General features: G+C 28.0%; 4 protein-coding genes and 1 pseudogene across 4 annotated transcripts; 2 read left to right on the top strand and 3 right to left on the bottom strand.

Annotated features, from left to right (window-relative positions):
• Positions 1-513: 513 nt before the first annotated feature.
• Positions 514-2,237, bottom strand: LOC149061583 (uncharacterized). The gene is made up of 5 exons (XM_089217972.1): positions 1,869-2,237; positions 1,530-1,730; positions 1,071-1,219; positions 946-1,002; positions 514-764 (listed from the first exon to the last, which is right to left on the bottom strand). The coding sequence occupies exons 1-3, from the start codon at positions 1,936-1,938 to the stop codon at positions 1,101-1,103; spliced, it is 390 nt and encodes a 129-aa protein (XP_089074098.1). The 5' UTR covers positions 1,939-2,237; the 3' UTR covers positions 514-764; positions 946-1,002; positions 1,071-1,100.
• Positions 2,238-2,549: 312 nt separating this feature from the next.
• LOC149061582 (uncharacterized) lies at positions 2,550-3,053 on the top strand. The gene has a single exon (XM_089215038.1). It carries the CDS (start codon positions 2,550-2,552, stop codon positions 3,051-3,053), a length of 504 nt encoding a protein of 167 aa, XP_089071164.1.
• An 8,088-nt stretch (positions 3,054-11,141) lies between these two features.
• Positions 11,142-12,376, top strand: LOC149061581 (uncharacterized; annotated as a pseudogene).
• A 7,058-nt stretch (positions 12,377-19,434) lies between these two features.
• Positions 19,435-20,429, bottom strand: LOC149061580 (uncharacterized). Its single transcript, XM_089216717.1, has 4 exons — positions 20,128-20,429; positions 19,934-20,028; positions 19,641-19,840; positions 19,435-19,570 (listed from the first exon to the last, which is right to left on the bottom strand). The coding sequence occupies exons 1-4, from the start codon at positions 20,321-20,323 to the stop codon at positions 19,435-19,437; spliced, it is 627 nt and encodes a 208-aa protein (XP_089072843.1). The 5' UTR covers positions 20,324-20,429.
• Positions 20,430-20,706: 277 nt separating this feature from the next.
• Positions 20,707-22,710, bottom strand: LOC149061579 (uncharacterized; the record flags this gene model as incomplete). Its single annotated transcript, XM_089215037.1, has 4 exons — positions 20,707-21,089; positions 21,148-21,218; positions 21,419-21,668; positions 22,161-22,710. Coding segments are annotated over 4 exons (1,254 nt in total), but the record flags the coding sequence as incomplete, so codon positions are not given.
• Between the last annotated feature and the right edge of the window lie 383 nt (positions 22,711-23,093).

Here is a 23,093-nt window from a genome sequence, read left to right as displayed (position 1 = left end):
GTATTTCAAAAATTGAATTTACCTGTATACAATATAATATAATATATTATACAATTACATAATAATCATTATTGCATGTATTTGCCTTTAAGTTTAAATACATTTTGAACAATTTAAAACAACATTTTGTTTGTCTAATAATTAATATAGTAAACCTATACTAATACTTTGGTGTACTATGTTATATTAATTATTATTTTTATTTATAATACTATATTGTTATAGTACTTTCTTTTTTGTTTCTAGCAAAACTCAGCACACAGCCCTATACTATAATAGCAGCTATTATAAAAATTATCATACATCCTCAATTATTATATAATATTTATAGGTATCGTCGTTGCCAGAACAAAACTATACGTATCTATAAAATTAAATTTTTAGGACTCAGGAGACACAAAAAGATTCAATGTATTTATATAGATGTACTACACTACTACAATACTACTTAATACCATATACCATATATTTTTGTCTATATTTTACATTTGATTTTTTATATCATCACTTGTCGAAAATTCAAAAATTACAACAATAATAATATTATTGCCACAAATAAAGCGTATTTAAACGTTTTTTTGAATCAGCCTGCAGCTTTTGTAAATAGTTTTTTTTTATAAGAGTAATAAATGAAAAAGTAAGTTTTTAATAATTTGATAAATACCATAAAACTAAAATGTTAATGTATCATTTAGTTATACCTGAACGACCGCATGTTTGACAATATTTTGTTTTTGTATTTGATTTAGTATGTGAATATTCATCTGTAAGAGACAATATTTTTAAATGAGTTAGTTTTAAAAAACTTCTAACAATAGGGGCAAAAACTTTAAAGGATTTAAAAATGTTTACAAAATAGTGTTTTAAATTAATTTCATAGTTGTTGGATTCAATTTGTATTTTAAAAAAACATTTGCATACTAATTTTTCATTGTAAATACATACTTATAGATGTACCAACTGATTGAGGGGCTAACGTGTTGGTCTGTAAATAATTTGTATCTGAAATAGTATAATAAAACAAAATTTCAAATAGATTTCGAAAAACATAATTTATTCAAAAAAATTACCATTTATTGTAATTTTTTCTTCATTAGCTTTTAATATTTTGAAAGAAGAAGAGGTTTTCGGGTATAATAACTTTTTTTCTGTCTATTGGACATTACAGAGGCATCAGATGATTCTGATGTTGACATTTCAAACTTTGAATGACTAGCATCTGAAATAATATGATAAAACAATATTTCAAATAAATTTTGAAAAGCAAAATTTAATCAAAGAAATTTCTATTTATAGTTTTTTTTTCATTGGTTGATGGTTTCAATCTTTTAAAAGAAGAAGAGTTTTTCGAGTGTAAGAACTTTTTTTTCTGTCTATTGGACATTTCAGAGGCATTAGATGCATCTGATGTTAACACATAAAACATTAAATCATTATTGCCTGAAATAATTTACATTAACATATTAAACCTAACATTTTGATGGTAAAATATTTATTTAATGTTTACATAATTAAGTTGAAAAAATTACCTTTGACTTTATGTATTTCAGTTGTAGAACATTGTTTACTAAAAGAAGGGATGTCTTTTAGGGACATTCCAAGCTCATCTCCGCTTAGTTTTGATGGATCGCTTTCACCTTCAGAACTATTTTCTTCTTCAATGGTACTACTCTGTATGACAGTATCAGAAAATGCTTTTTGCATATACTTGACACCCTGATCATAATTCCCTAAAATGTATATTCTTAATAAATAAAAATATATAGTACCTATTTGCTCATATTATAAAATATAGCCATTTTTTTGTGTGAATATTCATTTATGTATATTATTGTGTACCTATTTTATATACCAGTTGAAATACTTACGGGCTTCTTTTATTAGTGTAATTTCAAAGCTTTCCCATGACACCTTGTGAATTGATGACATTTTGCTCATTTGGTCAATTTTGTTGTACAGTAGAGTCCCGCTAATCCGGACATCCGGATAATCCGTACAATTTATGTTTCGTATTTAGTACTCATGTATAATATATATATTCGGGAATACCCATAATTAAGATATGGTTTAAACTTATCGTTTCGATTAGGTACATATGTATTGTGATATTATTTCATGTATAATATATATATTCGGGAATAGGTACCCATAATTAAGATAAGTATATTTATTGTGTTATTATTTATAGTGTTTATAATGAGTAAGTTAAAAAAAAACGTCATTTCGTTTAATCTGGATTTTCGATAATCCGGAGAGAGTTGTTGTGAACTGATTTGATTATTATTTTATTATCATTATTATTATTATCATTAGTATGATTATTATTATTATCAATAGAGAGATTATGACTTTTACTTTATGTAGTGTAAAGTGTTCATAATGTAATAAGAAATACAGTGTGCGTTTTTCATATGATTTATAAAATATAATGTGTTTATATTTTTATCCAAATCCATCTTGAATAATAAAAACAAATAAAACATGGCGCAGTCAAGAGGATAATAAATGACACCAATTGTTTCAATAAGTGTAATAATATTAATAAGATCATGGAGTTTAGACCACCTAAAGAGATGTCTTTTGTCGACAACATTTCTGAACAATGGAAAGAGTGGTATCAACAGTTCAATATTTTTCTAATAGCATCGGGTAAAAGTAATGAAACCGACGAGAGGAAAATAAATATCCTATTAAATCTTATTGGCACACAATGTATTAAAATTTATAACAATTTCAAGAAACCTAAAAAGACAACGGATATCACGTATGATAATGTCGTTAAGTGGTTCAGTGAATACTGTGAACCTAGGAAAAATATAATATTCCAAAGGTACAAATTTGGTAGTTGCGTACAAAAAGAAGGGCAAACATTTGATGATTTTGTGACAGAACTGAAGACATTATCATCATTATGTGAATTTAAAGAAGAAGATAATATGATACGTGACCGGATTGTATTTGGTATCAGAGATGCAGAAACCAAAAACAAATTGCTGAGCTTGGACAACCTAACACTGGACAAAGCAAGACGTTATGCAGAACCAGAGAAGTAACGGATAAGGAAATACAAGAAATGACAATGGATTTGGCAAACATTCATTATATGGGCAAAGAACAGAAGACTTGGACAAAAAATAAAGGTGGTAAGTCTATGATTAAGAGTAATAAAAATGTTGTTAAAAAAGAAAATAATAATGTTTAATAGAGATGTATAAGACAGAACTACGCTATGATTGTAAAAAGTGTGGTACAAATCATAAACCAAGAAGTTGCCCAGCTTTTGGTAAAGAATGTAGAGTATGTAATAAATTAAATCATTATGAAATAGGATGTAAAAATAAAAATAAAAAAGTGTATAAGACATCTATAACTCAGGAGATAACTAATAATGAGAAAAATATGTTTGATGAGTTTTCTGTGAATGAAATTACTGAACAGGTATGCAATATAGAGGCTAATCAAAAAAGTTGGATTGAAGAAATTAAAATTGGAAATAAGTGGTTAAAATTTAAGCTTGATACGGGAAGTGATATAAACATTTTACCATATGATGAGTTTACTAAGATAAAGCCACAACCAAAATTAACTATTTCTAAGTATAACATTGAGGCTTATGGTGGTTTCAAAATAGATTCTATAGGTTCGTGTATAATTAATTGTTTATTTAAAAAATCTAATCTAAATTGCTCATTAGAATTTTTAGTTGTGAAAACTGAGAACAATAAAACTTCATGTCCAATTTTAGGACTACCAACTTGTGACAAAATAAATTTGATTAAAAGAGTTAATGAGTTAGAAGTAGATAACAAAAATGTCTTTATTAGTAAGAATATGGATGTATTCACAGGGTTGGGACAATTTCCAGATTTGTATAATTTAGAATTGATTGATAACTATCAGCCTAAAATTGTTCCTTATCGTAGAGTACCTATAGCAGTCAGAGACAGATATGAATTAAAATTAAAGTCATTGATTGATCAGGGAGTGGTGGACTATGTTAAAAGGCCAACGGATTGGACTAATCATGTGGTAGTAATAGAAAAACCAAACAAAACATTAAGAATTTGTTTAGATCCACAACACTTAAATAAAAATTTAAAGGATGAACAGTTCCCTATACCAACCTTAAACGAAATTGTTCCTAAGTTAAAAAATAAAAAAATTTTCACAGTTCTTGATTTAAAAGATGGTTTTTGGCAAATTGGGTTAACTGAGTCAAGCAGTAATCTATGTTCTTTTGCAAGTCCTTTGGGAACTTTAAAATTTAAAAAACTGCCATTTGGATTAAAAATAGCCCCATCAGTTTTTCAAAGATATAATACTAAATACTTTGGTGATATTAAGGGTCTTATAATATATTTTGATGATTTTATAATTGCTGCAGATACTAAACAAGAACATGACAAAATTTTAGAAGAGTTACTTAATCGAGCTAGAAAATATAATGTTAAATTTAATAAAGAAAAAATTCAGTACTGCAAAGATCAAGTGACATTTTTAGGTCATGTATTTGACCATAAAGGAATGTCGTTAAATCCATCTCGTATAGAGGCTATTAAAATTTAAAACCTCCTAACAATAAAAAAGAACTTCAAAGATTGTTAGGATTTATCAATTATGTAAGGAGCTTTATTCCACATTTTTCAGAGTTAACTGCCCCATTAAGGAACCTATTAAAAAAAGAGACTGAGTGGCAGTGGACAAATATGCTAGCTTTAAAACTCATTAAAGATAAATTAATGAATGCACCAGTGTTGTCTTCGTTTGATCCAAATAAAAGTATCACAATTCAGACCGATAGCTCTCAATCCGGTTTAGGATGTTGTTTATTACAAAATAAACAGCCAGTAGCATATGCGTCCCATAGTTTAACATCTAATGAAATACAGTGGGCACAAATAGAAAAAGTGATGGCAGCAATATTATTTGCATGTACTAAGTTTCATGAATATATTTATGGTAGACATGTATTAGTTCATAGTGATCATAAGCCATTAGTTTCGATTATGTTAAAAGATTTTGATAAAATTAAAAATAATCGTCTCAAAAGGATTAAAACTAAATTGGCTGTGTATGATATAGAAGTGCAATATTTACCGGGCAAACAAATGTTTATAGCTGATTATTTGTCCAGAGACTACATTGATAGCTGTAAAATAGATGATGAATCTATAAATGATTATGTTCATGTAATAAATACTAAAAATGTAGAATTTAGCAATGAAAAAATGGAAATGTTTAAAAAAGAAACAATGTCTGATCCGGTACTAGGTAAAGTTATGGATTATTATACATCTGATTGGCCACTTGATAAAACTAAACTTCCAAATTTAGATGAGCTTAGATATTTCTGGAATAAAAGAAATGATATAACTATAAATAATGGATTAGTATACATAAATGATAAAATAATAGTTCCATTTAATTTAAGAAAATTAATACTGAATATTTTACATGAAACTCATTTGGGTATTACTAAAACAATAAAGCGAGCCAAAAACTTTTATCATTGGCCAAATATGGCTAAAGATATTGAAAACTATATTAACAATTGTTACTTATGTGCCAAATATCAAAGGAAAAATAGTAATGAAATACTTAAAAATCATGAGTTACCTAAACGTTCATTTGAGAAAATTGGCATTGACATTGCTGATTTTGGTGGTAACTATTACTTGATAATTTTTGATTATTATTCACGGTGGTTAGAAATTCTAAAAATACATGATAAGTCTGTAAGTACAATTATTTCTACGCTTAAGCCAATATTCAGTAGATTTGGCATTCCAAATTATTGTGTTTCGGATAATGTTCCATTTAATAGCTCCATGTTTAAACAGTTTTCTATTGATTGGAATTTTAAAAGTATAACTACAAGTCCCAATTACCCTCAGAGTAATGGTTTAGCAGAAAAAGGGGTTGGCATAGCATAAGACTTTATGCGCAAATGTTTAGAGACAGGTCAAGATCTTGAATTGTATTTACTTAATTATAGGTCATCACCAGTTGCTGGACTGAAATATTCACCTGCTGAAATATTACGAAATAGAAACATTAAAACTAAACTACCTGTAAATGAAAAAACATTATTTCCAAAAATTCCTAATAATTTGTATAACCAAATGAAAGAGAACCAGCTGAAACAACAAAAATATTATAATAAAGGAAATCAATTGAAAGAAAAGGTATTTAAAATTGGAGATTATATACTATGGCTTAAGAATAATGTTTGGGAGGTTGGTGTAATCATTGGGAAGGCAAATACTCCTAGGTCATATATTATACAGGATGTGAAAGGGAGAAAATTCAGAAGGACTTCAGTACATTTGAGAATTAATAAAACTAATGTGATGATTGATTCGAATAAACAAAAAGAGATTGTGGTAAAGGGAAAAGGGCAAGTTGATATTAGAAAATCGAGATTTGGTCGTGTGATTAATAAACGAAAAAAATATCTAAATTAATTTAATTTGTTCTATTGTTTTTATTGTATTGTATAATTACCTTTACTTATTATTATTATTATTATGATTAATTGTATTGGTAAATTATGTTTGAGGAGCATTTGTATAATTCTCATTATTATTACTATTATTATTAATATTAAAAGATTCAGTCTTAATTATGTATCTAATTACTAAGTATTAATGTATAGCGTATTAGCTTATTAATTTTTTGTAGTCCCTAAGAAGGGAGATGTTGTGAACTGATTTGATTATTATTTTATTATCATTAGTATGATTATTATTATTATCAATAGAGAGATTATGACTTTTACTTTATGTAGTGTTCATAATGTAATAAGAAATACAGTGTACGTTTTTCATATGATTTATAAAATATAATGTGTTTATATTTTTATTCAAATCCATCTTGAATAATAAAAACAAATAAAACAGAGTCCGATCCCATCTAGTCCGGATTAGCGGGACTCTACTGTATTCATTTTTGTTAGGATATTTGCAGTAAAATGTATTATCTTCAAAATAAGTCCATGATATAGGTATTAAGTCAATGGTTGTTTTATCACATTTTTGGATTTTATTAAATTTTATTAAAACATGGGTTGTTTCTTTTTTAAAGTACATATTTGTAACAAAACTGCAATGTTTATTTTTTTATTTAATATTAGGTATATGTATATTTACAGTAAGCTTAGTTTGTTTTTTGATAAAAAAATTTTACTCCCATTTTCAAAGAGAACACATTTTTTTTTAATTTTATCAATTGAAATAATTATTTTTCTGTTACATAATCTACCCAATTTCATAATTCCAACATTTGTAGATTTACAATACATTTTCGATAAAACGTCTAGCCGTATTGCCGTCATTACTGTTTCCATATCCTGGTTTTGGTTTATCAATTATTAATCCAAGTTGATTTTTAAATTTTTCTCTTATATCTTTTTTGGCGGTTTCGACGACTTTTTTGTTTTCTATACCACGAGCTTGCCATGTTTTTAATGGTAATTTGTACGTGTAATAGACATTCGAAAAAACGAATCCAAGCGTGTAGCGTTGACATACCAAATTCTAATGCAGACTCACATATTATTTTTGCTGCTTTGCACTTTTCAATATTGTTGAAGTCTTTCGATGTTAAATTACATAAAAAAACATTTCATGGTTGATGTTGTTTCTGTCAATGAATTGCATATTTTACCATCAACCATTGTAAATAATAATTTGTGGTTTATTTCAATTATTCGGCCATCTATTTCGTATAATGTGGGTACTAATTCAGATATTTGACTTTCTATATAGTCTTTCTCTTTTTTAGCAAGGTCCGTTGTCTCATGAGCAAATTGAAATCTAATAGGACGACAATATCTTGTTGATGAAGACCTCAAATTGTTCCAAAGCACAATTTGTTGCTGTGATGGTAAATCAGGATCACCAAATATGAGCCTTAGAGGTACCAATGAAGACAAAAAAATACTTGCATCATTAGTGGAACTATTTATAAACTTTTGTTTATATTCTGAATGACCAGACGATCCGTCGAACCCCCACTTAGTAATTAAACATAATCTTTGCAAATTGTCTTGTCTTTAAATCACTTCATGTTGAGTTTGCATAAGGCGTAAAACTGTGTGATCTAATAATCCTTGCAGTTTTATATCAACTGTTGAATCAGTAACTGAAATTTATTGCCTTTTTGGATAACATTTTTTTTTGGCTTGTTGAATTTTTTTATATGATGGGAATCGTTTCTTATCTTTGTTTCTTATGATATTATATTAATACTTCGTAAGTTATGCTTCTATAAACATAGACAATGCTTCTTCTGGTGGCAACTCAATACGTTTTGACGTCTCCCATCGATTAAAAGCCTTTTTATAACGAGTAGCGCGTTTTGGCGTTGTACTGGTAACTTCTTTTACCAAATTTGCCGTATCAGTTTTACCTGATGCACGCAAACTCATATGTGCTGCATGACACAATTCATCGGTAGAAGATGAAGCTCTCAAATGTTGAGTTTTCATCCGCTTAGTTCTCTCTGATGCCGAGTCAAAACTAACTTTTGGTCTACCTACTCCAGAATTGCCAGAAGAAAGTTTATAATTTGGGAAACCTAGTGAAGTTTCTAACCAAACAGTGTTTTTAGTCTCAAATCTATTTTTCATCCTATAAGAATTTGACCACTTCTTTTTGAAATCAGATACGAAGTATGATATTTTTTTATGCAGTTCTGATATTTTAGACTCTAAAAAAAAATACAACTTGATCCTCCAATTTAGTTTCACCAGATTCATTCAATTTTTGAAATAAGAATTTACGAGTCAGAAAAATATCAGTACAGCCCGATCCTAAAATAATTAGGTATTAAAAATTAATTAAATTCATCAACTAATTCATTATTTTTATAAGTAAAAAAAAAAATGAATAAATATAACAAAAAATATTATTTTATGAAATTTTAATACGACTCCGACGTCAGAAGCCACTTAAACTAAATAGTGCAAATATGTGCAAAATTTTTTTCGTTGATACGATAGAATACTCTATTACCTATTATATTTCGCAAAAATCAAAGCTCGGAAAGAATCCTAGGTAAACTTAAACTTTATGACAATATTATGAAATCATAAAAGAAGTTTTAATGTAATTTACATATCCAATATAAAAACAAAAATAATTATGAGATTAACATAATATAACAAACCTGTTGCTTGTAACTCCATAATTGTTTGAAGTTTGTGCACATTAAAGTCACAAAGTTACAATAACAAAAGTTCAGTTTTTAATATTTGGTTTATATTGTAAAATTTCAATGATGCACTACCGGGACTAACTTTACGATTGTCGAAACTAAGTAAATTTAAGCATTGACACATGCATTAAACTAGTTTTAGATGGCAAATGAACTCCTCTACCAATTACATAAAATAATACGATAAGATAATTCGATTCGATAAAAGATATTTTTGCCAGCTAATGATGTCATTAGCCCCACTGTGCGTCTGTGTAATAGTGTAATGTACTTATGACGTGTAATATTGTAATATTTAAAATTGTAAATTGTAAAATTCAATTATTATAAATTGTTACTAGTATTGAGTCGTCACTACATTTTCGGTAAGTACCTACCTAACTACTTATTTAAAATTATTATCGTGCTCATATTATTATTATTATAATTTTATAAATTGTAATTTCGTACTAGAACTAACTCTATCTACATGAATTAGAATCAATAGAACAGTATAAAAATATTAAGTTAGGTATATAATACTTTTTATAAACAAATACCTAGGTATTAAATTTTGTATTATCCATATTGTTAATTCAAAGTAATAGGACGTATTTGTATAATATAGTTTCGGGCTAGTGTGGTAAATTTTCAGGGATGAAGTGACCAAATAGCATTAGGTATACCTATTACATTTGTATTAAATAAAAAGTTGTGAAAATTGTTTATTACCTATTTCATTTATCTTTAATTTTATAAAATATGTCTAATGAGTTTTAGTTGAATTGTTGTCTATGCTTTTTGATCCCAAAAATTATTTTGGTACCTTCAAAATAAAAAATACTTATAAAAGTTTAATAGTTTTGAAAATGCATGTATACATCAACAATTGCAGTAAGCACTTTAAAATTAATTAATTAGTCATTGCTAACTAAAAAAGTTAGAGTTGATCCTTTCCCCACCCCCTTTTATGTTATTTTTTTTTCATAACTTTTGGTATACTTTTATATAATATCGTTAAGTCACTTCTCCCTGAGACATAGTTAGGTAATTATAATCAAGATTATATTATATACATATATAATTAGGTACCTATCTAATTTTATTTAAAAGTATATTTAAACTATTAATTAATGTTATACAATGAAACAAATATACATAATATAATATTATATATGATTATTTAATATTAGATTGACTTTAAGGTGTAATTTGTATGTAGTTTACTAACTTTGGTGTAAGTATTTGTTATTATGTATACCTATTAATGAATATGTATAACATATTGTATTATTTATGATATGAAGAGTTGTGAGTTATGTGTTTATGATTCGAATGGTTTAATTTATATATATTGAAGGTATTAATTAGTTATAAATATATAATATATATTGACTTATTAATTATTTAATATCATGACTAATCCTAGTTGTACTTGAACATTTTATCCTATACCTTACATTATTTAATTTAGTTGCAATATGACTACTCCATATGAACGGTTGAAAAAACATCGTCAACTGAGACAGTTAACTGAAAATGCAGTATCATCTAATGATTCAACAGATGTTGAACTTGACAATTCTTACTCATCTGTAAATTCGGAATTAGAGGTTGATGATATTGAACATTATTATAGTGACCATTTATATAATGCTGAGAATATTGAAGACAGCTACCTCACAGATTCATCTGTTTATAACAGATCACCTTCGTCTTTTTTGTCATCATCGAACTCTGATGAAAGCTCTGATGAAGAGAATAACGAAGAAGTGCCTACTATTCGTGAAAAATTACAAAGTTGGGCAGTAAAATTTAGATCTAATCTTACAATTGAAACAATCGATAGCCTCTTAGATATTTTACATTCAGAAGATATTGATGGTTTACCAAAATCAGCAGTTACTTTATTACAAACTAAAACCGATAAAAATATCAAATTAATGATGAGCTCAAAGAACACTAATGGGTCATACGTATATTTTGGTTTAGAATCTGGGTTGAAAAGAATAATTACAAATGAGTTTACTGAGAACACTATAAGATTATTATTTAACATTGATGGTTTACCACTGTACAATAGTTCAAGCCAACAGTTTTGGGCGAACTTGGGGCTTATTCTACACAGTAAATATGAATCTCAACCCTTTATAGTAGCTGTGTCCAGTGGTAATTCTAAGCCACTAAATGCAGATGATTTTTAGAGGATTTTATCAAAGAGTTGAAAACTTTGATTGAAAATGGTATAATAATTAATTAACGGGTATTTAATGTAGAGATTGTCGGCTTCTCATGTGACACACCGGCTAGATCCTTTATTAAAAAATGTAAAGGCCATGGAGGATTTTATGCATGCGAACGGTGTGAAACTAGAGGTAAAACAAGAAATAAAAGAAGAATATATCCTAGTATAAATTCGAGACGTCGTACTAAGAGGTCTTTTAAAAACCAAACACAAGTTGAACATCATTTGGGAAGATCACCTCTTTTAGACATACCTAATTTTGATCCAGTCAAATCAGTATTTTTAGATTCCATGCATTTACTTTATCTTGGAGTCATGAAATGGATATTACAACAATTAATTGGTGCAAATAAAAGGGTTAATAGGAAATGCAAACTCTCTCGTCAAAACATAAGACATTTAAACTTAAAATTAAAACTACTAGGAAGATTTGTACCTAAAGAGTTCCAAAGAAAGAAATTCGATTTTGATGAATTTAGTCATTGGAAAGCCACACAGTTCCGCTTTTTCTCACTGTATTGTGGAGTACTTGTGTTTCGTAAAATGTTACCCAAACAAATATACCAACACTTTTTACACCTAGTAGTTGCTAGAATACTTTGTAATCTTGAATTATGTGTTGAATACACTAATTACGCAAGACAATTATTAGTAAAATTTTTTGAACTCCTTCAACATTTTTATGGTTCAGATTCACAAGTAATGAACAGCCATAACATAATTCACCTAGCTGATGACGTGGATCAAACAAAAACAAACCTGTGTAAATGTATAATATTGTTTATTTGTAGTTTTTGTATATAATATTTTATGTTCTATATTTAAGCAAAAAGTGCTAGGTATCTGATTTCTGTTTGTCCTAAACTGAAGTACTTCGGTATTTATATTACACTGAAAAAAATATTACTGTTCTTATTAACAAAACTGTTCAGTTAAAGTATAAATAGTGAGCGTTAATAAAAAATTGTGTCGATTATAAAACTAACCGGTTCGTATAATTCAGCAATTTGTTGTACGTACATATCAATTACTGTTAATATATTTTTGTTGTATATACTAGTAATATGTGTTATAGTAACTAATAATTGTGAACATAAATAAAGTTATGATCCGTACAGAATTTACAGTATCGTTTACAGTAATAGTTTGAATAGAACAATTATTTTTGAGTTGTTATTACAATATGGATTGTATTTTTTGGTTTAACACTACCTTATTGTGGTGTATATCATCGTCATGTATGACTCGTAATACTTACAAAACGTTTTGTTAGTCTAATATTTTACTTTTGTTCACACAACCGAAGTTAGTTCTATTCTAAGCAACGATTGTGGTAGATAACAAATTTTTGGTAATAACACCACACCATTTTAAAGCCACAACCAAATTGATATGTATCGTTAACAAATTCCAGTTAAAATTAAGTAATAACTGGGTTTTACCAGAGTGCTAGCACTATCACAGCTGCCGCCGCCGACGCCGACACCACCACCATCGCGATTCGCGAATCACCGATTCTTTATTTTATTTGACGCCTGACTGCCAAACTCTGTTAATTCTGTCATCATTATATTATAGTATATCGGTTTTTCTCGTTGAATTTTATAACTTTTTCTCAACTTTAATGATGTCCGATGATCTAGCAGACTTCTTAACAGCGTGGGACTGATCTCAATATATTGAAACGTTTTGAGGTAAGTTTTATTAACATACTTAAACTATATACCTAATACCATTGATTTTAGAATATACAGATAAGCGGTGATATAGGAATATTCAGCGACCACAATTTTGTTCACGACAGAGGTCGTTGTAGTATTCTTTTAGTATTTACCGTGAACATTTAATTATTTTTTTTGCCGTGCTGGCATAAAATCTTATCTACATTATACAACCGGAGACCGGTTATTAGGTACTTTGTTTCCTTTGAAACACAATCACATTCACCTTTACGTATTCACATAATATATAATATTACCAAAATAAATATTAATAAAATAAAGATTAAACTGTTTATTTTTATTTGTAATAATTCATTTAACATTTTTAAATTGTATGTAAACATCATAAATAATTGATTTATAATCAATTTGAAAAATAATTATTAAAATCAAGAAGTTACAAAGTTCAGTTAAATACGTCAAATTTACATAGAGGTACACTTAAAACTAAATATGACTCAGAATTTTTAATTTTGCTAATTTGATTTGATGAGTTGTAGTTGATAATGTTTTTGAAGTCCTAAAAATTTTACATATTAATAATTTTTCTAAAATAAAAACATAATGATCTGTGCACTTGTTATTCTCTTCGTCAATCCAATTTGATATTAATTCATCATTTTTCAAAACTGTTAATAAGTTCGATCTTAATTTTTTCTTATGTTGAAATTTCTCAAATATTGTTTCAAATATAGACAAAGTACGATCTATTACGTGATTTAATTGTTTTGACGGCGCCATGAGTCCTGTATGTTTTTCGATATCAGAATAATTTTTATGAATTAACAGTATTTGATTCTTGTCATTCAAACTTTTTTCTATTATTAGATTTATCTTACATTCGATACAATTAAATTTTTTTAAACATTTATAAGCCAGGTATCCTGAAAAATATGTCACTGAACAGTCTTCCAACGTTATAGCTTCATTAATTTTTTTCGTGTTACATTTTTCTGATATTACTTTGATTGTTGAAGAAGACGATGACGAGCAGTGCCGGATTAAGATCGACCGTAGCCCTAGGCAAACATTATTTTATAGCCCATTGAAAAAAAAAAAAAAACAACAAAATTGTAAAAATGTTTAGATTTATTTAATTATTTTAATTCACAATTTTTTTCTTGCTTTTTTAGAGCTGAAGTCATTTATAACATCATTTAAATCGATTGTATTTAATAATTCATTTTCAATATTCAAAAGAGCTAAAGCGTTTAACCTTTCCTCAGACATAGTAGATCTTAAGTAATTTTTTACCCGTTTTAAGACTGAAAATGACCGTTCCCCGGTACAATTTGCTACGGCTGTACTAAGAAACATTCTCAGGACTATATTTAAATTTGGAAAAACATCATCAAGCTCTTTACTTTTAATGTAAGATGACATTGTAAATGTTACTGAATTTTCAACCGATTTAAACAATTTTTCTTCTATTTTCATTAATTCTTTAAAATGAAGACACTCATCTAACAAAACATCTGAACTTTGAATATCTGCCGGAAATTCTTGAGCAATAGCTTATAATTTATCACAAAACGTTATTGATAATATTATAATACACATTATCGATTATCATATTAAATTATCAGTGATAAACACTCATCAATTACAATCATGAACTACTATAAAAAAGGTTAGGTTAGGTAAATTCATGATAACAATAAAGACCGTGGAACCACTGGTACCTACAAATCAAGGTTTTTAGCACGGTTTAATATAACCGTGGTTTATTGGTATAATTATTATCAATTATCTGTATCGTTATCGTAACTGCTGCACTGCTGCAGACGTAATCAAAAACCATATTTAAGATTAATTATTAATAAGATTTAAGACATTCGCCACAAACGCCCGGATAAACTGACACAGTGCCACTATGAAAAAAAATAGCCCCCTCTGACGGCCACTTTTATCTAGCCCTAGGCACGTGCCTACCCTGCCTATACGTTAATCCGGCACTGATGACGAGGATTCTGTGTCCGAACACGATTCTGACCCTTCATTAATGTTTTTTTCAGGTGTAATAACATCTTGTACTAAAGCAGGATCGTTTATGTTTTGACTATTTTCACAGTTAGTACCTTTTGAAGTTATTAAGGAAAACACGCATGTGCTTCTGAATGAAGTTCTGATTGTTCTCGCCGTAGGATTTTTATTATACCCGCCTTTCTGTCGGAAAATTGAAAAAAGGTTTTCTAGTGTATCCTGATTTAATCTATTTGTAAATAGGAACTGAATATTATTGTTTTTTTCTTCATCGTCAAAAAAACTCAAAACTCCGCTTATAGTTTGAGTGAATCCGCTAAAGCATGGTGGGCGAGTTACTTTGCCTTTACTATTGATTTTGAAAAGATCATTGAAATAATTTTTTGCATTTACTAGAAATTGTTTAACTACGCCGAAATTGGTTAATGCACAATTATATGGATTATCACTGAACAAATTTCTGCTGTTTAGACAGTCAAATAGATTATTCATGAACTCTATAAAATCTGCTGTATCGGATGCAGTTTTACTTTTCAATTCGGCTGTAGATATACATGTTCGTAAAGCAGATGCCACTGAGTGACTAACTAAAAATTTGAGTAGCCAATTTAACACTCAATTTTTGAAATGAGTTAGGGTGTATATGAGCCTCAGTTATTTTAAGAAGAGCGTTACTTTTTTTATTTTTTTTTGTCTATGTTATAAGTTGCTATGACATCATTAAAAGACATCATTTTTTCATTCTTTTTAAAAGTGTTTCCGATAAAATTATTTCTTACACTTTTAAGGAGATGAGGAGTGTCAAATAAAGAAATAATTTTATTTTCATTTACATAAAAATAGGGCTTATTTTCCGTAACATTTAACGATTTCAGGGCACTTTGGTTATTCGAACCTTGATCACAAATTATAACTTTGGGTGAAATACCAATATCAAAAAGTTCTTGCAATACATTTATAATTAGGTTTTTGAGAAGTGCATGTTTAACAGCAGAATGAGCAAGGAAATAAGAAACAGGGATTTTCCAGGGTGAATATATACCTCTTGCCATGAAGACTAAACAGCTATTTGCAGTATTACTTGTCCTTCCGTATCTACCCAGATCTTCGTAACCTTCTATAAAGTCGAAATGTTTAGAATACTCTAAAAATTCTTTTATTGACATTTCATCGAAAGAAATACTACAGGCTTTTTCTTTGTACTCCTTATACTCAAATTTTTTTTTTAAATGGCCGAGAAATATTTTATTGAAACCTGGTAAAAATTTGGATTGACCAATCCAACCTCGGACTGTCGACGGACCTGGTAGGTTAAGGTTCTGTAATCTTAAGAAATTATATGTTGCTGGTGATTTATAAAACATTGTTAATGCTAGATTTTTTTCCTCGGTGGTCCATTGGCGACGTTTATTTCTAAACTGCATTGTAACAATAGCTCTTGAATTATTGGATGGAAAATTATGTGAGGAAATTAAATTTTTAATTGGTTACGGTTTTTTAAATTATTTATTCTATTTTTCAATTTGGAAATGTGTTTTTTTTTTATTTTGCATTATATGTTTTTGATTAAATATTTTTTGTTTTAATTTTTTTTTCCTAGGAGTATCAACGTCCATATCATAATTTTGTTTTCTCTTTGGTGTAATAGGTCTAGGCATATCAATTATATCGGATATATTGGTTGTAGTATCTTTTGAAGGACTAGGAAATACTAGCTCAACACACTCTGTATTTCTGATTTATGTGTAATCTTTTGATTTTTCATATCTAATGGGAGTTGTAGGCGAAAATTCGGAAACAACTAGTCCAACACTCAAACTACTGCCTACAATAAAGTTAAACAATTTACGAAAATTAACGATATTTTTAATTTCAAATGTTTATAAATAACACTAAAAGAGTCAAAATATTTCTCCATGTATAGAAAATTATATTTAATTACAACAAAATAAGAAAATAGTACTCACCACTTGATGTTGGTTGGTCAATGTCATTATATTTATAAGGAATAGCTGATTTTATTAGTTTTTTTGAAACCTGGTTCATAAATGAATCTGGTGAAAAGTGCTCCTGGCATAAATACCGATTATAACACTTTTCATCATCAATCGAAAATAATTTTATGTTTCCTAAATTTAAAATTATATTTACTTAAAATATGTTCATAAAACTTATATGAATAATAATATTTACGTGTATACCTGAATTAATTTTACACGTTTCTAATCTATTGTCTTTTGGAAAACGATAAAATTTACAATTTGGAAATTTACTGGAGGATTTACCGCAGTTAAAATATTGGCACGTACTACCAGGCATTATAAGAACTTTAAATTAAAACTTAAGAGGACGCTACACCAAAAGCGAAACGCATACAACGGCCAAGAGAACGCGCTGTTAAGTGTTTTCGCGATGCGCAGGCACGCGACGTTTAAGCCACGCCCACTACTCGTAGTCAGCGGTCGGCCGAGTGCCGACAATAATTGACAATTGTGCTCATTCTGGAGCGATGTTTATTATTTTCTCAACCTTCGTCAGTGACGGAACTAGTAAATATACGGTGCATACTGCATACATGTATATTGTATAGTATATTAGAATATTACGTCGCATTGTCACTGTACAGTGTACGCGGCTTGTATTTATTGCATTATTTTAATACTTACTAGTTACTTCATAAAAGATATATTCAACACCGTAAATAATATCTAATTTATAACTGTAACCTAAACTTATATTACCTAAAATATTAGTTTTTTAGTAGGTTAATTAATTGAACATGTTATTTTACGTTATACTGCTACCACATAGGTTTATTTTTTAAATGATATTTTTGTGTATTTCTAAACATTATAATTTTTTACACATCAGGCATTGAGTCATCTGTATCTTACCTTTCTACCTATCTAACTTATAATAATTTGAAACCTACGATTTTCTATAATAACTAATAAAGTGAGTAATAACTAATAAGTAACAACAAAGATATGAAATATGAATAACGCATTCATTTAATAATATATTTATTAGTTTGTAATTAATAAATAATATAATGTATACCTAAACACTAGACAAGTAGCAAGGATAGTAGAATATTATTCCAAATGTATTTTTAAGAAAATCCCTGCTTTACTTTTTCATATCTTTTAATCTTATATTATATTACTAAATAGTAAAAATCTATAAAAAAAATAACTTATTTTTTATAATTTTTTTGATTTGTCATTTATATTGTACGTTTAAAATATGTAGTGTATTTTACACAGCATATCTCTAAATTTTGAGGAATATTTAAGGATAAACAACAATTCATTTATGTAGTTTTACTTTATTGTTTTTATTTTTTTTATTTTGAGCATTCAAAATATGTTCTGGCTCTCTTATGTCACTAATCAGCATCATTTTCCCATAAAGTGGATCTACAATTTCGGGCAACAAACATTCGAAATAAAATCTAAAATAATAAAATACGTAATATATGTTATTTATAACTTTATAAGTATACCTACCTTTATATGGCATATTATATTAGTATATAAAGTATATATAATAAGTATCCATTGTTGATAAATAATTAGATTATGATATATGTTTTTTATTACTTACATCTTCAACTTATTTAACATAGTACTTTCCCAAAATGTATTATCAAAATGAATGATTTGTATGTCTGTCCATTGGTTTGTATGAATTACAAAGTAACAAACAATTCGGCCTATAACTCAATTGTCCCATAATTTGGTAATAATAATAATTATGTTCCTTTTTTAGAACTATTTTACCAAAATCATCTATTTTAACTAATATTACCTAAATATTTAAATATAAGGTTTCTAGTGTATACTTTACATTATAATTTTTGTGTATACCTGGCACCTGCTACCAGGTATACTTTTTATGACAAGTTGTAGGTATAATTTTTTAAACATGATATCAAAGCAATCTATTATTTATAAGATCCTAACTTTCTACGTTCTATATCTAGTACCAAGGTACTAAATACTTATCTTACTTCATACTCTTATACCGACGATTTACGAATCACACAGATATACGATTCAAGCGTGCTTACCTATATAGAAGGGGATGCAAAAGTATATAAAATAATGTGAGTATATCTGAATATCATCAACTATATTTAAAAAAAAACTACATAAACATATATATATATATACTGTAGACGTGTAGACTTACCAGTTACCATATATGTAATAAGTATCTTTAAAATTTAAATAAATAAAAATATACGTTTCACATTTATCAAAAATATAGAATAATAATTGATGAGGATCACATATTTTTAAAATTATTATTAGTTGTGGTTATAATTTTAATAAGACGTTCGGGCTCTTTAATATCGGACTTCAACATTCTTATTGGATAAAGTGGTTGAATTATTTCAGGTAGCATACAATCCATATAAAACCTAAAGTTATAAACAAATTAAAAATGTACTTACTTAAAATATTATTAAGTTAGGTCAGTTAATAAATTACATTTTTAACTTTTCTGCCATATTAGAAGTCCAAAATTCTGGTTCATAATAAATTTTTTCTATTGTAATCCAATTACTGGTATATATTACAAAATAGCATAACTTTCTGCGGGTAATATGCAACTGGCCCATTACTTGATAATAATAAATATTATCTTTTTTAAGTTTTGTACAATTATCTACTATGTTACAATATGGCAACTATAAAGTTTAAAAAAATTACCTTATGAAATTGTAATACTACAGGCTTAGTATACGCAATGATTATAATAATATGTAAACAACATGACTTACTAATTTTTTGTTAATAGCATCTATTGCATTTGAAGTGTCTTTTGCAATATATGGACATTTAATTTCAATAATTGCCGTTTTACCAATCAAGCCATCTACATAATATTAAACCCGATATATTTTAAATTGTATATGTACATTAAATTATAAAACATAAATAATATAATATAATACCTAATATTCAAATATTTTACCTGGACTAGCTGCTAAGTATGGCTCATCAGGATCCACTATCAAACCACAAATTTGTATTTTTTCACCAATTATACATTCTGCTTTTTTACGAGCGATAGGCTCCGTATCTCTGCCGTATTGTAAATATTTGGATTGGACATTTCCAGAATAAAGTATATTGTACACGGTGTTTTTACAACTGGTATTAGAACGCATTTTACACACTTGTCCGAATCGAGAGGCAGTAATTCGTTTTTTGCGTTCATAGTACCACTTCTCACTATCGCTTTGATTTCTAGTATCTTCTTCAATTTTTTGAATATCTGCATTCTCCAAGGATGTAAGGAATTCTTTTTTTTTTTTTCAAAATCTTGAAGTGAATATTGGTTTGTTAGCGGCTGTGCCAAACCATAGTCAGCATCAGGACCGTCAGTACAAATAATTTTATTTTGTCTAGCTTCTGGGAATAACTGTCTTCTTTTTAAGGTGTTGGCTCTTATTCGCTCAGAATTTTTTATGAATCTTTTCCCAAATTTTCCTATAAAACAAAATAATTATTTTTAATGTAGATATCTTTTTAAAAATTTTAAAACTTTTTACTACAACACACCTGGACTACAGTTGGAGATCTTTTTGTGTATTTTTCTTAGATACTGTTTAGAGTTAAATGAAACTACGGCTGCTTCTACCCTAGTATTATAGCTTCTTTTACTCGAAAAATTTAATCTTTTACCAGCTATGTGTTTGTTTATTAAAGAATTAAATTGTTCGCACATGTTGTTATTTTTATTTTCTAACAAACTTTCGGCATTTAAAACAAGCCTTGATACATAGTTTTTTATTTCATTCATCATTCCAGAGCTTTCAGCCTCTGGTACTAAGTTTAAATCACTATTTTTCGATCCGTTACAAAAATAAGAATCACACTTTAGATGCTGACCAAGTCTATGATATGGAGCGTTAGCAATATCCCTTTGAATACCTACAAGTTAAAAATGATTCAATTTATAATAAATTGTAAAATATTTTCCACAAAATACCTTTTATCTTTTCTAATTTCGTTACTCCAATTGTATTTCTCCAATGTATAACTGCTTTTGTGATATCACCTCTAAATCGTAAAATATTCGATAAAATATATTTTCGAACACGGAGTGGGTATTTTGTGTTTCTAGCAATCACTGTAAGTTTGGTGGCATAGTTTCGCATCAAATGATTTCGGCACTCAATTTTTCTTATATGAAAATTGGGACCGTACGGCTGAATTTCATTTAAACGTTTAGTCACACTGCTGTCCCCATCACCTATTACATTTTTAAATGCCACAATTTTTTTATTTTCACCGAGTAATTTTTAAAAAAATTTTTACCTATTAAACAATTATACTTTAATCCATGCATTTCCTCGCTTTTCATAAATCCTTCAACCACGCCATCCGCCTCCATACTTGTTGAGGATTTTTTCCAATTGAGGAAGCATTGATGATCAGGTGCGACTTTTTTATTATTTTTCGATTTTTGGCAAATACAACAATATTTATTGCGTATTCCAACGAAAAGCACTTTTTAGATTTAAAACCAATTATCGTAGCCTAAATGAAATAAATAAGATTTGGTTTAATTATCATTATTACCAAACTATATATAAATATATTATAACTAGAACTAGAACTTCATGCTCCGGAAGAATATTAAAATATGCATGCGCATTTATGACCTAAAAATCAATTAAAACCAAAACTATTTAGTTATTGTTTAAATTTTAATTGACCTACTAAGTTAATAATGAAAAAATATAATAGATAGTAAATAATATTATATTGACAAACACCGATTAATTGATATCAGTTCGTATAAGATTTGTTTGTAATATTAGTTTGTATGTAGATAAAATAATATGCAAATATACCAAAATATGTACTAAAGGTAAGAAAAAACATTAAATATACAAACAAAATTACAGTTTTAATTACATATGCAGTATGAATGTAATTCTTTAAAACAAATTTATATATCAATAAGTTATGTTTTGAATGATTAATAAAAAAATATGCAAACTCTAGTCCTAATACTTACTGCTCCAGATAAGGCATCGTATTTTGTCCGATAGCTGCGTTTAGACCACTGCCCATCTGCAACAACTGTGATGACTGGTGTGCCATCTACGTTTATATCACCACACTCCAACGCCATTTTTTTTTTTTCCTCACCAGCTTTTTTTATTTCATCCCATGCTGTTGCATGCACAATATCAGCTACGTTTTCTTGTACTTTCGTATAACCACTAATCGATAACGATGGGATTTCAAGAAATGAAAACAATTCCGATAGCTGTGTGTGACCAATACCGATTGCTTGACAGCCGTGAACAGTTGCTTTATTAATTGGGACTTGTACTGTTTTTGAATTTTCAGTATAAAGTTTACTTTTGATGTTACACACTTTACATTTGAATGTTAAAATTGATTGAAATCCTATAAATGTTTCTTTCTGATACTCCATGTCAATAAATGAACAACTGAACCCACCACTGTGTACTTTTTGGATTTGATTGATAAAGTGCATAATATCAATAATTCTTCGGCCTGTTAAAGGTCTGTGAATTCAATAAAAAAAAGGCGGGTAAGTCGTGTATGTCGCTCTGCTGTACAGTAGGTTACAAGTGGGTTACTGTAATGGATGGAATTAAATTTGAATCCAATGATATTATATCATTGTATACGAAAAACGATTCTGAGCGAAGACGATTTATCTATCTAGGATATATTATAATAGATTATTAAAAATTTTCAAATCTTAGATATAAAAGGAAAATTTTTTATGAATTTATAGCTTAAAATAATTTCAGAATTTTCGTGATTTTAGATTCTGAACGAAGTGATGAATGTATTGATTTTACAATGATGTGTGTTTTTTTTTTTTTGTTTTTTTTTTTTTGTGTGTGTACAGCATAACTAGTCGAAATAATGCTTCGATTTCAAACTTTG

The sequence above is a fragment of the Diuraphis noxia genome, unplaced genomic scaffold, assembly GCF_037042655.1.
Source record: "Diuraphis noxia isolate RWA-SAM2 unplaced genomic scaffold, SU_Dnox_SAM2 contig0001, whole genome shotgun sequence".
Lineage (NCBI taxonomy): Eukaryota > Metazoa > Arthropoda > Insecta > Hemiptera > Aphididae > Diuraphis > Diuraphis noxia.
Note: the sequence above shows the minus strand (reverse complement) of the source record. Positions and strands in the feature narration are given on the sequence as shown.